The sequence below is a fragment of the Penaeus monodon genome, chromosome 5 (genome assembly GCF_015228065.2).
Source record: "Penaeus monodon isolate SGIC_2016 chromosome 5, NSTDA_Pmon_1, whole genome shotgun sequence".
NCBI lineage: Eukaryota > Metazoa > Arthropoda > Malacostraca > Decapoda > Penaeidae > Penaeus > Penaeus monodon.
Window position 1 is genome coordinate 29,595,215 of NC_051390.1, and position 17,723 is coordinate 29,612,937.

At 41.4% G+C, this 17,723-nt stretch overlaps 1 protein-coding gene across 1 annotated transcript in view; it reads left to right on the forward strand.

The window, feature by feature from the left end:
* LOC119573153 (oxysterol-binding protein-related protein 6-like) overlaps positions 1-16,168 on the forward strand; it is a gene marked incomplete at its 5' end in the record, with an annotated part of 21,512 nt that extends 5,344 nt beyond the window's left edge. Inside the window, 4 exon segments of the mRNA XM_037920211.1 lie at positions 561-699; positions 3,755-3,874; positions 6,678-6,814; positions 15,591-16,168. Of these exon segments, the coding sequence (XP_037776139.1) occupies positions 561-699; positions 3,755-3,874; positions 6,678-6,814; positions 15,591-15,776 (582 nt within the window).
* Between the last annotated feature and the right edge of the window lie 1,555 nt (positions 16,169-17,723).

Here is a 17,723-nt window from a genome sequence, read left to right on the forward strand (position 1 = left end):
CTGTTGACCTAATCTGTAGGAGGTGTAAATCCCTTTGTTCTTTCAGCCACTTCCCACTTGTACATGCATCTCACATTTCCACTCTCTTAATGACAATTAGATGTTGAGTAATCATTATAAAATAATTTTTTATAATTTTAGTTGTATGTTGAGGCTAAATTGTAAAGAAAAGCTTTAAAGAACAATATGAAGTTCAAATATGTTCAGGTAATGGTTAAAATTGGATGAGGCTATTGAATGTCATTTTCATCAGAAAATGCTGAACAGTTTGATTTTATGTACAGAGTTAATTATACATATTTGGATAATCAAAATTATAGAGGAACAATTTCTGTATGCCGTAAAAAAATGTAAGTTTATGGGTATTTTTAGACCAAGAGTCTTAGGAAAAAAATTGTGTTTGCAAAGTACAAATCCTTTCTCACTTAAAACATAAATTTGACTGTTTTCTAAAATCCTCAGGTAATATTTGTATTTTTTGTATTTCAAGAATTATTTCTTGAAAATTAAATTTTTCTTTGCTGCCATTTTTTTATACTTCCATATTTTTAATTTTCTAGTGTAAGTCACGTGAAGTATACCTGCAGTGGGTAGAGCAATTGAAACAACACCGTCTCCACAAACAGCACCAGATTCTTTATAGTAAAGATCAAGTAAAGCTGACTTCACCAACATCACCATCAGATGACTCACCAACAGGTATAGTTTGGATTTTCAAATATTATTATAATAACTTTTTCATTTTCATGAAGAATTTTGTTCATTCTCATATTTCTTTGGCTATTGTATATGATATAGGTGATGACTAGGAATAGGAAATAGTAATTCATTGAACTACATAGTAAACTTAGTATTAGTGAAATAGTTGAGTGAACTTGGGATTAAAAAACACGTGTTCTGATGAAAACAGAATGTAGTGAAGAAAAGATATAAGTAATATATTTTATAATGATTGTGCATATGTACGTATGTATCTGTGCATGTGGTAGCTGGAAAATTTTGTTGCCAGGTAACTTGTTGGGTAGCTTATTATTTTGTGAATCTAATGGTAAATGAGCTAAAGGCTTAAAAATTATGAGCAAAATCTTACTTTAACACACATTGGCTTGCCCAGCATTCACACCATTGAACAAAAGTTATTTGTTGATGGCTTGTTCCCCACAGCCAATGGTAGTAGATTATTCGTTGCCTGGTTATTCATTTCACTCTTTTAGCACTAACATTTTGTGGATGGAACATTAGCCACGTTTCAGTTTTTCATTGGAAGGGTTTCAAAATTTTATATACATATTTCCACAAATACATAAAAAATTAATGAGCAAAAAATATAAGAAGCTCCTACATGAAATTTAAGTTACGTTTACTAAAAACTTGATTTCCAGAATATGTATACATGTACAAAAATTCAAAGTTCATATGTACAGTTAGTCTATAGGTATCAGATAAAGCAGTTGTAACAAAATTATTTGTAGTTTTCTTATTTTTAAGAATATTACTGTGAAACTTTGAGATACAGTGCTCAAGTGCATAAGATTTTTTTTCTTTTTCTTTTTCTTTTTTTTTTTTTTTTCTTTTTCTTTTTTTTCTTTTTTTTCTGATAAGTGGTGATCCCACCCCCAGGACCAATCCCCTTAAATAACATAACATTGGATATTGAATGCATGACAATCTTCTGCCAGTCACCCCAATCACACTTGGTTTGAAATGAAGATGAGATAGCTAACATACAAGACTGATCCTCTCATATATACCAGCCTTGCATTCCGTAGAAAAAAAAACATGGAATGCTTTTGTGTGCTACAAAGAATACATTTGAATGGAACAGTCTGTAACCTTACAGTGACACTCGGTTGTAAACATTGGCCCATACAAGCTTTTTGTGTTTTAAAGTTTGTATTTAAACACATTTACTGTGGCTTTTATTTATGCTAATATTTATAACAGTCATCTTATCATATTTTCCATTAATAGTTCAGCAGCTAGGCTTATAAGCCAGGAATCATGCTCTCATGTTTCTTCACATTTAACATCCATTGCTTAGCTGAATATGTAGTCAAATACCAGTCAAGAAGTACCAACTAGGTTTCAGTTGATCTTAAAAGTTCATGTGGCAGAATCCATACCGAAAAATATTCCTTGGTATTCTACATTATGTGTTTGTAAACAGTGCACGCATCATCTGCTAGGTGAACCACCTCACGGGATCATAGTGTTTGTGTGCCACACAAAAAGTACAGTGTTGAGCTACAGGCTGTTCCATTGAAATTGTGTGCTTCATAGTGCTACAAAGTGCCCAAGGGAATGCAGGGCAGGCAATGGTAGTGTATAGCCTGACACTAGTTTTGCCATATGCCTGCAGCCACCCCCAAACTCATGTGGTGTGTGTAATAATTGCACCATATTTCAGAACATCCAATATTTTTCAATTCTCTTTTCATTTTTATTTAAAATGTTACTCTTTTTAGGATTATTTTAAGAATATACATATAGACTATATGCTTGAGTAAACCAAGGGATATCATGGTGCAGTCCACATTGCACCCTTTTATAATGTATTCTTATGGGATATTCTGTATCACTATTCATCAAATCATTATATATCATATTTTTCTGGTCCTCATGAATGACAAAGAATGAGGAGCCCCTGTAGTAAATTTGATGTCACATTACCAATCACAATTGCCCTGCTCAAGTGATGCAATATGGCACAATATTAACTATCAATCACATATTCTGGCATCCACCAGGCCGGGCGACGGGTATGACTTCACAAATCTCTTGGAGGGTTTAGACTCAGGCGGCATTTAGGAAGGGTTAACAATAATGACAACCATGATAACTATAGTAAATAGGCAAATAGGGCCTATGTACTAATAATAACAGTATCAACAAACTGTTGATATCTACCATAGTTTTGACAATAACACTGTTACATATTACTTCTGTTAGTAATATTAAAATTATGTCTAAAAATGTAAAAAACAAGGCACTAAAGCCACTGTGTGATATAATTAAGCAACTGATGTTCATGATAAACACTTCTAAAATTCAATGATTTCTGTTATTGCCATACACCTGTCTGTATTTACAAATGTGTGAAAAAATATCCCCCCCCCCCTTTTTTTTCTGTTCTTTCTGTCTTCCCTCCCTCCCTGTAATTTCACATCCTGATGCACAAACAGCCTTAGAAATATGGCAAACAAAAATTTTAGAAAATAATGATAACTGAATATACCGCAAGGGATGCTGGTATTTGGCATGAGCGGTTGCGCATGCTAGGGTGACGATATAAGCCCCTGGCAACGGGGCCCGGGCCACTATGAATACTACCCATTGGGAAAGGGTTAATGTTCATGTTCATAATTGGCTCCATTTGTTATTTGAGACAGTCTCCTCACCCTATAAGGATGGATCTTTTGTTTGATAAACAGATTGTCATTTGTAATTATTATTATAATTATTTTAAGAGTGAATTTATGAGTTAAATTTGCCATGTGTTTGCATACCACTAACTGAGATGTTCATTTGCATTTCAGACTTTATTATGGTCAAATTAAGAGATGCATTATTAATGTAATTTGTTAGTTTTGTCTTTTTTATATATAAAACAGCAAATAATTAAGCATTATAGTTACTCTGTTGAAATAGACCAATATAATGCATATGTATGATTATTTTTTCTTATTTATTAGATAATTTGTTTTACCATATTACATTAATGAGAATATAATTTTTACATTTTTTCTTGTATTAGATCCTTTAGTGCCTGGTGGACGAACATCCCTGTCTGGTTCCTTACCTGGCTCGCATCCTGGAACAATGGGTCGTGAAGGCAAGTCCAACACTGGCACCACATTGACTGGGGCTGCTGCGGGTGGGTATTCAGCTTGCTTTTAATTTTGTTATGCACCCACAGTAGTTGTGTGCATACTGTCGTGCCACAGTACAACAGTCCTTTTTACCGTATGTATGTTAATTATCAACTCCATAAGTCAAGGTATATGAGGATGGAATGGTTTTCTCTCTCTCTCTCTTTCCCTCCTCTCTCTCTCTCTCTCTCTCTCTCTCTCTCTCTCTCTCTCTCTCTCTCTCTCTCTCTCTCTCTCTCTCTCTCTCTCTCTCTCTCTCTCACTCTCACTCTCACTCTCACTCCTTCCCCCTCACACAAATTGGTGTCTTGCAAAAAAGCTGTTTAGAAAGGTCACAAATTATACCTCTAGCCATACATGCATGCCATGAGTGCATTAATTCAAGTGGCAGATATATGAATCAATGCTTATGGATTTTGGATTCTGCAAGGAAATACTGCATGTTATTAATATAAATTAAAAGTATAGATTTTATTAATATTATCATGATGGTTAACATATAGATTGTCCTTGAATTTCTCTCTCTCATTATCTCTCTGCATACTAACTCTGCATGCTAACTCTTGTCCCCCAGTCCTCTGGGGTTAATGGGTAGCTGTAATGAGGAAGGTTTTGCCAGCCAGCCTCCCCAAGATAATTCCATTAGTAAGGGTTACCAACCCTCCCTCTCAAAAAATGCAGCAGGCTGTGGTTCCTGTTGGGAGGGCTACCAACAAGATTCAATAAGGGGCAGGGTCGTCTGCCTCACTTGTATCTTGATCACTGCCAACCTAGTAACTGGCCTGTAGGCACTGCAAAGGGGAAAACCATAGATGGATGAGAGGCCCTGCAGGCCACTGCCTTCTTTTGTCTAGGGCAATGTTGGGAAGGGTTAAACACTGATAAAAAGATACCCTGTTGCAATAACACAACAGTTTCTTTTGCATTATGCAGTAAATATATATAAATATTTTGAGCTATAGCTATTCTATGAAATCAATAATTTTGGTATGCCTATGGGCAGTCTCACAGATTGTCTGATATGAATATTGTTTATTTTGTTTGAAAGTACTATCCAATACCTTGAACCTGTAGATCTCTGATTTTTCAATTTCCCTTTTTAGCATTGGTATAAAATGGTCCCTAAAAAAGGTGTATTTTTGATTGAGGATATCTGGCAGCTATTACCAGTGCTCCAATTCCCATGACTGGACATGGTAGACCACACTTATGTTAGCACTTGCTGGAGAATCTTCTGGAATTGCAGGGTTTACTGGACTGCCAAGTTTTGTGGTACAAACCATAGACTGGTCATGGCTATCCTAAGGGTTCACTTTAACCCCACCCCCCCTCTCCCCACTCCATCTGCTCAGTGTCCACTTTAGATTATTTTACCTGGACAGAATGAGGGAAGGGGATTGTACAACTTGACATACCCAATAGCATTGTAGAGTACATTCAAGTGTAAAATGTTTGATCAAATGGAGACCCTGGACTTGGTACATAGGGCTTGGACACTGTTAAGAAGGAACAATAATTGCATATTGCTCAGGAGATGGACACACACACACAATATATCTGTGTGTGCACATGTAAAATAATCCCCTTTTCATTATCCAAAATAAAGGATGTTGGTTAAGTATAATAATTTATTTGTTCACTTTTAGGTCATGCCATTGTATTTAAATAATACACTGAAAAAATGAGCCTTTAATCAAATAACCTGTTCTCCCCAGTACCAATGAGATTTTTGTCATTATGCCATTTATTCACATTTAACAATTTTGCATTTAGTTTTAGTTTTAGTTTTTTTTTTAAGGTACCAATTACTCTCAAAATGCAAGGCTTTACTATATGCAGAAAGGTGTCTGATGCTAATAATTGCAAAAACACAGCTGTATGATTGGCTAAGGGAGAAGAACTCCTTACTTGGTTACTTGGTGTAAGTTTAAGCAACAACCCTATTAGTAGCTCATGCCAGGGCCATCATGTAAATACATAGATTTTATTGATAAAATCAATGAAAAAAATCCCATGAAAAAAGATCTTGCACAATTGTGATGAATATATGGATAGCCACAATCATAATAATTAACACAATAATTAAAACTACAGGATAAAGTCAACATATTCCATATCCACCTTATGGATAACATTCAGATGAGTTCATGGTATCATATTTTTTGTGTTTCTAAATTTTGTGCATGAATAATCTAGGAGGGATATTAATAAAAACTATATAGGTAAATAAACTGAAAGGACACTGTTCAAATGAAATCATTTCAATGAACATTCAGATGAAACCACTTTTTCTTAACTGCTGCCTTTTATAAACTTTATGATTGTTTTTGTCACTTCAATATTACATGTTATCTTTTTGTCAACTTTGTGAATCAAGCCTATTTCACTAAAGATTCTGTTAGGTTATTTTGATATTCAAAGCCAAGAAAATCCTATTTATTAAGAAAAAAATTATGCATTTTCTGCTTGGATATCTAGCTGTTTGAAGTATTTATTTATAATGCCTCATCATCTACAACGTGATTCTAGAGCATGTATGTTTGTATTATTTGATAGAAATAAAAGTTGATGTTGCCTGTCTGCATTAAAGTTTAGATATGTGCTTCAGCATGAGTTGAGTGGATTTGTTAATACCCTGTGGCATATTCTCAAAACAGGAGAGCAACAAAGCTGTCATTATCTGCAATAGAAAGCATATGTAAAAGAAGCATAATTTGACAATTTCACAGTGTACCTCTTTAGCCAAAACAGCATCAGTGTTTTGTACAGTAAAATTTGTCTAATTATAATAGCTCTTGTCTTTTCCAGGGGCAGGAACCCTTCGATCATGGCTAGTAGACAGCTCTGGATTGGATCAGTTAACAAAGGATATGACTACCACACAACACCATGTGCAGCAGCTAGTCAGACTCCTTGATAATATTGAACACCAAGATGACATGAGTGTGAGTATGGAATACTAGTATATAAGTGCACACAAACAAGCACATGCATGTATGCACACACACATGCACACACACACACATAGGCATGCACACATGCATACACAGGCATGTACACATGCATACACAAGTTTAAACATACACAGACAGGGACATGCATGCACACACGCACACCCACACACATGCACACACACATATACAGGCACAAACACACACACAGGCACATACACAGGCACACACGCACACACACACACACACACACACACACACACACTCAGGCACACACACACACTCAGGCACACACATACACACCAGGCACACGCACACACACTCAGGCGCACACGCACACACATAGGCATGTACACATGCATACACAGCTGTAAACACACACATGCATACACACATGCACACACACAGGGACATGCACGCACACATACACACAGGGTCACACACACATGCACAGGGACATGCATACACACACACACAAAACAGACAACCACACACACCCACAGGCACACACACCTACTGGCACACATACCCACAGGCACACACCCACAGGCACACACACACAAATAGGCATGCACACACACACACTGGCACACACACAGGAACACACATGCACAGGAACACATACACACACTCAGGAACACACACACAGGTACTCACACACAAGGGCACACACACACAGTCACACACACATGCACACACACACAATGGCGCACACACACACTCAAGCACACACACACAGGCATGTACACATGCATACACAGGTGTACACACAACCATACACACATGCACACACAGAGACACACAGAGGTACACACACACAAAGGAACACACACACAAAGGAACACACACAAACGCAGGCACACACACGTACACACACTCAGGCACACACACGTACACACACTCAGGCACACACACATACACACACACAGGCATGTACACATGCATACACAGGTGTACACACAACCATACACACATGCACACACACATACAGAGACACACAGAGGTACACACACACAAAGGAACACACACAAACGCAGGCACACACACACAGGCATGTACACATGCACACACACACAGGGACATGCACGCACACAAGGTCACACACACGCGCACAGGGACATGCATACACACACACACACACACAGGCACACACACATACATGCACAGGAACACACATGCATGGGCACATACATGCACAGGCACACACACACACTCAGGCACACACACACAGGAACACACAGGCACAGGTGCACACACAGGCACACAGGAACACACTCAAGAACACACAGGGACATACACTCAGAAATACACACTCAGGTATACACACACACTCAGGCACACACACACAGGTACTCACACACAAGGGCACACACATGCATACATACACACTCAGTGACACACACACGCAGGCACACATGCACACACACACACAGGCATGTACACATGCATACACAGGTGTACACACACACAGGGACACGCACACACACAGGGTCACACACGCGCACAGGGACATGCATGTATAGGTGTACACACACAGGCATACACACATGCACACACACACAAGGTCACACATGTGCACAGGGATATGCATACACACATGTACACACACACATACACACAAACACAGGCACACACACACATACACATGCACAAGCACAAACACACACAGGCACTCACGTACACACACGCACACACGTACACACACAAACACAGGCACATACACAGACTCAGGCATACACACACACACAGGCATGTACACATGCATACACAGGTTTACACACATGCACACACACAGGGACATGCATGCACACACGCACACACTCAGGCATACATACACTCAGCACACAAATACAGGCATACACACACACAGGCACACACACACGCATACACACACACTCAGGCACACATGCCACACACTCGGGCACACACACACAGGTGTGTATATATGCATACACAGGTGTACACATGCACAAGCATACACGCATGCACACACATACACTCAGGAACACACAGGAATGTACACATGCATAGACAGGTGTACACATAGGGACATGCATGCACACAGGGTTACACACGTGCACAGGGACATGCATACACACACGTACGCACAGGCACAAACACACACGCACAGGCACACACACAGGCGCACACACACAATCAGGAACACACTCAGGCATACACTCACACTCAGGAACACATACACACACTCAGGTACACATACACACACTCAGGCACTCATACACACACTCAGGCACACACACACACAGGGACATGCACACACACACAGGCACACACACATGCACACAGGAATAGAAGAAGAAAACACATGAATATGCCGAAGGCATATTCATGTGTGCATACACAGGTGTATACACACACAGGCATGCACACATTGACATGCATGCACACACAGGGTCACACACACGTTCACAGGGACATGCATACACACATGCACAGAGGGACATGCATGCACACATAGAGTCATGCACACGTCCACAGGGACACACTCAGGCACATTGCTCACACAAGGACATGCATGCACACACAGTCACACAGGGACACATGCACACACACACACACACACACACACCAACACATGCACACACACACAGGCATACACACCCATACACGTACACACCTACACAAATACACAGGCATGTACATACACAGGGACATGTATGCACACACACATGCATGCACTCACATGCACACACACAAATACACAGGCATACACACACAGAGGTATCAACACACACATGCATGCACTTACAAACATGCATGCACACATACACATGCACATACACACATGCACTCACAGACACATGCACATACACACATACACTTACACACACATGTACACACACATACACACACACATGCACACACACATACATACTTGCACACACATACACACATGCACACACATATACACATGCACACACATATACACATGCACATACACACAGGCATACGCATGCACACACAGTGTTCCCATGATAGCAACTGCCTCTGCCTGTTGTGAGGAGGCGTTGTCTGTTACCCTCATGGATTTTGTGGCATCCCTTGCTGCGAAGTCGGCGCCTGCAGTGTGGGTCAAGGGATCGACCGATCCATCCGTGTAATATGTTTTGCTGCCAGGAGGGGTGATGGTTGCAATGACCCTCTGGGTTTCCGCCTTTAGGCTAGGCGTATAATATTCATTCTTTTTGCTTGCCAGTCTCATGACCGAGAACTCTATCGAGGTTTGTGCCTACGGCGGAGCTTCGACAAAGTCAGGGTGGGGAGAGTCCATGCCCTTGGCCAGTAGCGGTTCTTTGAGCTGATGGCGTATTAGCACCCTGGCTGTGTGAGACAGCCAGTTGTTTGCAAACAGCTCGTTATCTTGTTCTAGGCGTCTGACTATTTTATGTCTTAGGCTTGTGTTCCTGGGAGCCTGGATGACCTTTGATAAGAATTGTGCTGCCATTAGATCAATTCGTGAGGCCAAGGGGAGAAGGTTTGCCTCCACTAGGAGGTTGAGGACCCTTGCCCACCTTGGGGCACCCAAGTACTCTGTGTCTGGCCCCTATGCGTCTTCCACTCATTGCTCTCATGACAGACAGTCTTGATTTTGTTCGGTCAACCAGGTACTGGACCTCCTTCTGAAGGTAGAGGTAGTCCTAAACCCACTCCAAGTCCATTCCCTGGATTTTCATATTGAACTCTCTGTCTCAGAGCCATGGCTTTGGATTTGGCTGCAGAGATCTTTAGTCCTGTCCTGCAACACTCCTCGGATACGAGGTCCAGTCAACGCTGGGCTTTGTTTAGGCAGTACGGTCCAGTGGAGATGATAGCAAGATCGTATGCATAGATGATCTTGCACCCCATCATCATCAATAACGGTATGCTCATGTTTGAGCAGCCGTGGACCTCTCCACCATCCTCCACCATGCCTCATGTTTGAGCGGCCGTGGTCACAGCATGATACTTAATTGTAGTTTTCCTGTTGTGATGCTCTTGGAGTGAGTACGTGGTAGGGTCCCCAGTTCTTTTCCACGGAGAGTACCCGTGTTACCTTTTAGGTAATCATTTTCTCTATTTTACCCGGGCTTGGGACCAGCACTGACTTGGGCTGGCTTGGCCACCCAGTCTTGCACCCCACGGGGAGGTTTATGTTGAGGATACAGGACATTAATGTGTTAAAGAGGGCTGGACTGAAAACCCCACCCTGTGGCGTTCCATTCTCTAGTGGCATGTGCTGTGATAGGTGACCTTGGAATTTGACTGGCTGTTCTATTCGTAAAGTAGTCACCTATCCAAGCCAAGAGCTTACCTCTGATTCCTTTTTGGATCAGGCTTTCCTGAATGGCAAGAGGACTTGCCAATTCAAAAGCCTTCTCCAGGTCAAGGAATACTGCCACAGATGTGCCCGTGCTTATTGTGCTCAAGAGCGTGGCTATGCTGTGTGCTGTGCTCATGCCCCTGGCGAACCCGTGGAGATGTTCATGTGGGGGTCCCATTTTCCATCGGAGCCAGTTCAGTACCATCCTCGCGGCAGTCTTGGCCAGACAGCTGAGGAGAGAGATGGGGCGGTACTTCCCCGGTTCCTTTGGTTTAAGGATGGGAACTATGGTAGCCCTCTTCCAACTCTGGGGTAGAGTGGAAGTTTCCCAGGACTTGTTGATGAGTTGCTTGCAGCTCACTTACTAGTCCCAGGTGGGAAATGATGGGGTACGAGATCCTGTCAGAGCCCGGGGCTGTGTTACAACTGGCTTTATATGCATTTCTTAGTTCCCTCAGAGAAAAGATAACGTCTGAGTTATCGGTGCATCGGCTATTGCGGAGCAGGGAATTGTTGCTTTGACAAGGGTGATCAGGCCACTTTTGCCATCAGCACGTGGCAGCATAAAGACATGTTACCCGGAGAAGCGAAAAGGTTCCACTGTTAATGTCTCCTGGAGCTTGACAATGTCAATGCTCCTTGATCGCACTATTGCGTGGAGGATGGCACTCCTTGTGCAGAAGCCATAGATGTGCCACTGCAGAATACTTAGATTGTGTGCCATGATGTTACTAGTTGATAGTTACATCAGAGACATCGTCGTATTCGGATTGACAGTCTTCGGAGTCTGACAACTCCATTGTGAGTGTTTGAGGGGTCTCCTGCGCTGTCAGCTATCCCTGGGTCCACTGGGGGGTGGAGAGCCTTTGGTAGCTCTGACTTTAAGTGTTTGGGCTTTTCTCTAGCCAGGCTGTTTTTGTGCATTGTTGTTCACTGGCCTTGCCTGGGCAGGGTCAGCTTGTTCTGATTCAGTTTCTGGCACTGAATCAGCCTGGCTAGGCTCTGCCTGTGCGGGCATGGTCTGTGTTGGAGTGGGGAGGGGAGTCTCTACCTGGGGTGAGGGAGAGGATGGGGCTGTTTTGGCCCTTTCCATCTTCCTTCCCTTTATGGTTGCGACAGTCTTGGTCAATGCCGTCATGGCGACCTCGACTGCCTTATCCGCCTCTTCCTTCGTCTTTGCCAAGGATGTTGCCACTGCTGTGACTACAGCAGTCAGCAGGATCGACATGTCCCCCTCATCGAAGAGCATGTCTTCTGCTTCTGGGGAGGAACCTTTCTTCCTGTGGTTCTTCTGCACTTGTTTTATTTTGGGGAACTCCTGTTTGTCGGAGATCTCCGGTTTCGGCTGGGGGGCAGCTTCCTTCCTCTTAGGAGGTCGGCAGGCCTTTTCGCTTTTGTTCTTCCCCCAGACATAGGTGCCTGGGGGGGCAGGAACAAAGTCTTAGCAACCTCTTGCCGCTTGAGGGCCGCCTCTTTCCTGACAGAGCAAGCCAGGCTCCAGGCGTGATGCCTCTTGGCACAGTTAGGACATTTGGCTGTTGTGTCCTTTTCCTCTTTGTATGCCTTAATGCACACCTCGGTGTTGTGTGCCTTGCTACAGACACCACATTTTGGCTTGGCTGTGCAGTTAGCCTGGTGGTGTCCATACTTCTGGCACTTGAAACACCGCAGTGGATCAGGCACATATGTACATAGGTTGTAGGTACCCCAGTTACCCAGATCAAGAGTAGAGGTTGGGTACCTTTCATGGTCACCAGGACTTGCCTGGTTGGAGTCTTCCCCTTCGACAATCGGGAAGCCTCCACGACCTGTGGGTGTGATGCGATCACCTCCACATCATACGAGACTGAGAAGCCAAGTAGCACCATCTTGACCCTCTTTTCCTCGGGATTCAGTGGCGAGAGGCTCACTTTCCTCCCATCTTTTAGCTCCTTTGTTTCCTGCAGGAAACAAAGGGTGGCTTGATCTTTGGGCATGATTATCATGCCCTGATCTCACGCAACCCATATTGACAACGGGATTTTGCGTTGGCTCTCCAATGCCCTTACCATTTGATAGGCATTGTCGAAGCCTTCGGGTTTAACAGGTACCTTGAACTGCGGGAAACGCCTTGGGGGTCCAGACTCTCCCTCAGAGTCGGTCTCCGGCCTCGGCCGTTTCGGTCCGCCCTTTCGGCTTTGGGGCTTGCTCGTGGGGGCACCAGCTGTTTCGGCTGGTTCAGCTGGTGCTCCCGATTCGGTCAGTGGGGTCGTCTGAGGGGTGCTCAGAGACCTTCCTGGCCGGGGTGCTGGCCTGGAGGGGCCAGCACAAGAGTCCATCTGTTGGACAATCTGGTGGACAGACATATTCTACATGGTTTTTCTGTCTTGTCCACCATCTTGGCAGCAGGCATGACAGTGTCATCCTGTGCTGGGGTTTTCTTTTGCCACCCGGAGGCACTTTTATGGCTTCATGGTGGCTGCTGTGGTCTGGGCCTTGCACGGGTTGTGAACATTAGGATCTGTCTGTGGGGTGTTTTTTGTTTGATTTTCCATGTAATTGGACAGTGCTTCATCCACTCACGCCCCCACCCACCAAGGAGTCCAACAGGGGGAAGCTGAGTGTTAGAGCCAGTGTCTAACAGCAACAGGGGTAATGAGTGGATATACGCTGCCAATTAGCCGTTGCAGCGGTGCTCACGGACCAGTGTGAGTACCAACGGCAGCATAACTGCTTGACCCTAGCCTCCTGAGGGAGACCAGCCGATTGACCTGACCGGGCCTGGATCAGGCCGCCTGTCTTGCGATTACTCTGGACCTTCGCCAATGTTTACCTCACTCTGTGATGCGGGATTAGGTCCTTCCCGATTGGCTCGTACGCCTCATGGGGAACGAGGGTATCGGGCCTACACATCAAAAATTCAGCAGTTGTCCTGTGACATTTGACTTGTGTGCTCCCTTCCGCCATGTGACCTCGCCTGCTCCGCTGGATCCTCTCTCCCCCCCACGCTCCTGATTGTACATATCTGGTTATGTGTATGTAGTGTAGTGTAATTTAGTGCCTTTATTAGTAAACCTTTCTGTATGTTTCCTCTGGTGTTTTTCCGTTGACTTTAACCACTCTGATTCCTTCGTCTTTTCTACAAGTCGAACCCTGACACACATACACAGGGACATGCATGCACACACACACAGGGAAATGCACACACACACACAAAGGGACATGCACACACAGGGACATGCATGCACACACAGGCATGCACTCACATGCACACGCACATAGACACATGCACACACTCACATGCACACACACAGCCACACATACTAACACACACACACACACACACACACACACACACACACACACACACACACACACACACACACACACACACACACACACACACACACAAGGTGTGAAGATAATAGCTCCTGATTCCCTTGCCTTTGAGTGACTGATACTATGAATAGCCTACTTACAGTGAGAAGATGTCTTGACAAGTACTCTAGATATAAAAGACCGCAGGGCAAAGATTTAAACTTGTATGCAACTTAGATGCTAGGATTTTCTTAAATGTAATGCAGTATTTGCATATAAATGGAATGCTCATTTAGCACTAATATTTTTGAAGTTCATCTTTGTTATTTATGACCAATTTAGAAATTGGCTTCCTCTTTTTTACATGGATTTGATTATTTACTGAGAAAAATATGATTTCACCCCAGAAATTCTTTGATTTATTTAAAAATAACAATAAAAGAAATAAATTACCTTTATGACCCCCAAAGTTTGCAATTGTTCTGAGTTGCATTCCCACAGGAGTAAAAGAAAGTCCACAGATCAAAATGAACAAGCTATTCACTCCATATTTTTTACTAGGATATATCTAATATGTTTTACTATATTTATGTATTTGTTTATTGAAATTTATTGTTTTTAATATATTTTTCACTCACTTTCAGATAAAGAATTAGTTGAAATAATATTCTCATCAATAATCCAGCAACTTTTGATTTGTCTGGCAGGTTGTGTGCTTTCTAACCCTGCATTTTACTCCAGACAATATTATCAATTGTTACTGCATGAAAACTCTAAATACAAGATTCAAATAATGGAAGTTTTTCTCATTAAAAAATTTAATTATCTGAAGCTAAAGGACTCCTATCTTTATTTTGTTTCTTTTCATTGTTTTTGATAATATGCTTCCTCACGTGCAAGTGTTTTGAAATAGATAATGTCAGTCTTGCAATACCATACCATAAAATACTGCTAAAAGGTATATAAACAATCATGTAATATTAATGTTCAATTAAGAATGCTATTTGAAAACAAAAAGGATAATGCTCTATTAAAGCACTGGAAAAACTAGATTTTGAATACAAAGAAGTCATGATAAAGTATAATATTTTATATTCTTAAAAATATGTGTAAGTGTATAATAATATTGGCCTTGGTTATTTTTATCATCAGCATGGTGAGCCTGCAACTCCATCAACCAAGTCCAGAAGAAAGTTCCGTTTGCGTAAACACAAGTCAAGCAAGTCCACTGGTGGAGAGATAGCCATCAACACAAGCCCAGGGAAGGGCACTCCAGACCAGGTTGATGCTGTTATGCCCTCATTAGTAGGTGTTAATAAACTTGTTGCTCTGTTTTGAATAGATAATGACTCATAGAAGAAACAACAGTAGGAGATGAATAGTTTCTTGCTAGATAAAGGACAGTTGAAAAGCACAGAAGGATATATATAGATAGTAGCTAAAGTACAGGCCAGTAGTAACATTAGCCTACTGGACAATTTCTCAGTGAATGTTTAATTTTATATGATTGTATATTACAAAACTATTTCTATACCACATTCTTTAAGTTGGATAGCATTTTTTCTTGGTACTTTGTTTATAAGATGAAAAATCAGGGGTTTAGGAGTTATGGAGAGCATTTTCCAAAACCACTGCCAATTCCCCAAGTTTCTTGATTCAGGAAAGAGCATACTCTTTATGTGCCTTCACTCAACAAGCTGCTGCTCCTCATCCAAAATAATATAATAATAAAATAATTTAAGCACTTTACTGTTGCAGAAGGATAGTAATTTACATAGACATCTTGATAATGATATACAGATTAGTATAATTTGGCTAAGCTCTGTAAAGAATAGTTATTATGCTACACCAGGGAAGTTTTCATACCTGCACTGATTGATTGAACTCTTACCTTTGATGTATGCTTTATGTGCAGCACCAATAAAGAGGGAATGGAAAGGGGTATGCATCTTTAGTTTTAATGTTATTTTTAGCTTTTGTTAATTTTATTCATAAATTCACATTTTCATAAAATAAAAAAAAAATGGTAATAGTAATTAAATAGTTACTTTTTAGTAAGAAATTGAGATATAATGAATTCTATGTACAGAATGACCCTCCTTTTGTGCCATTGCCCAAGGAAACCCATATTATGTGACCCCTATCTTAGGCCCAATTCGGATTCATCAGTTTTTTACTTTCTGTTATACAGTACAATGCAGTACTTTCAAGTAGCCAGTGGCATCAATAACATCTTTTACATGTGTTGAGCACTGAAAATATGTCCATAGCTGCCTTGGTCGCTACATTACCCATTTGAACTCGTATTGGTTGATTCCCATACATGGTATGAAAAATGCATAGGATATTAAGGCCCATATCCGATGTATCATTTTTTTTTCCCTGATGCTATGCTTTCAAGTAATACTGTTAGGAAGCCTACAGTGCCCTTTTCAATGCATTTTCTCATACATGAATGACATAAATTTATGCATCTGAAGAACCTTTATTTGATGAATGACATTTGTAAATGATATTGAAAATCAGTGCTTCTGAAACGGGGCTTATGATTTTATCAGATGATCTTCCTCTCTCTCTCTCTCTCTCTCTCTCTCTCTCTCTCTCTCTCTTTTTTTAACTAATAAGAAGCAGATTTATAGTATAATGGAATTTTATTTCTTTATCATATTTTATTTCTTCCTAGCACCCTTATTGGTTTTGGAGTGAAATGGTATGTACATGTGATTTGACATGTCCATTATGATTTGATGAATGTAATAGTAGATAATTTTTTCTTTGTACATATGAGAGCTGGTGGGGGGCACATGTACACATGTTCCATAATACATGAGCTACTAATATCTGCATTTCCAGATATTAAAATTGTGGAAGTTGAAGCATCTTACCTTGGCAACTTATTCCAAGTTGGAATTTCAAGACAATTTTCTCTAAGTGAGACATGTCACTTGTTAAGAAATGCATGTGTCAGTCTTATCAATTGCATGTCTTTCAACAAATTTTATTCTACCCAGGAAACAATCTCTGACCATCCACACAAGCCTACTGGAGAAACAGAAAACATTCTCAAATACAAGCTGGACAAGAATCCACTACAAAGTGAAAAATTTATTCTCCCTTAAAAACAACTTGCACCATACCATAAAAGTTTGGTTGCTGTAAGAGTTGAATGAACTTGATCAGATAACAGCAACAAACCCTTTGCTTATTGTGGCAATGGAGGGGAAATGCATAGTTCTCACGAAGAAAAATGAACAATGGACTAGTTCATATTTTTGTCTGGATGAT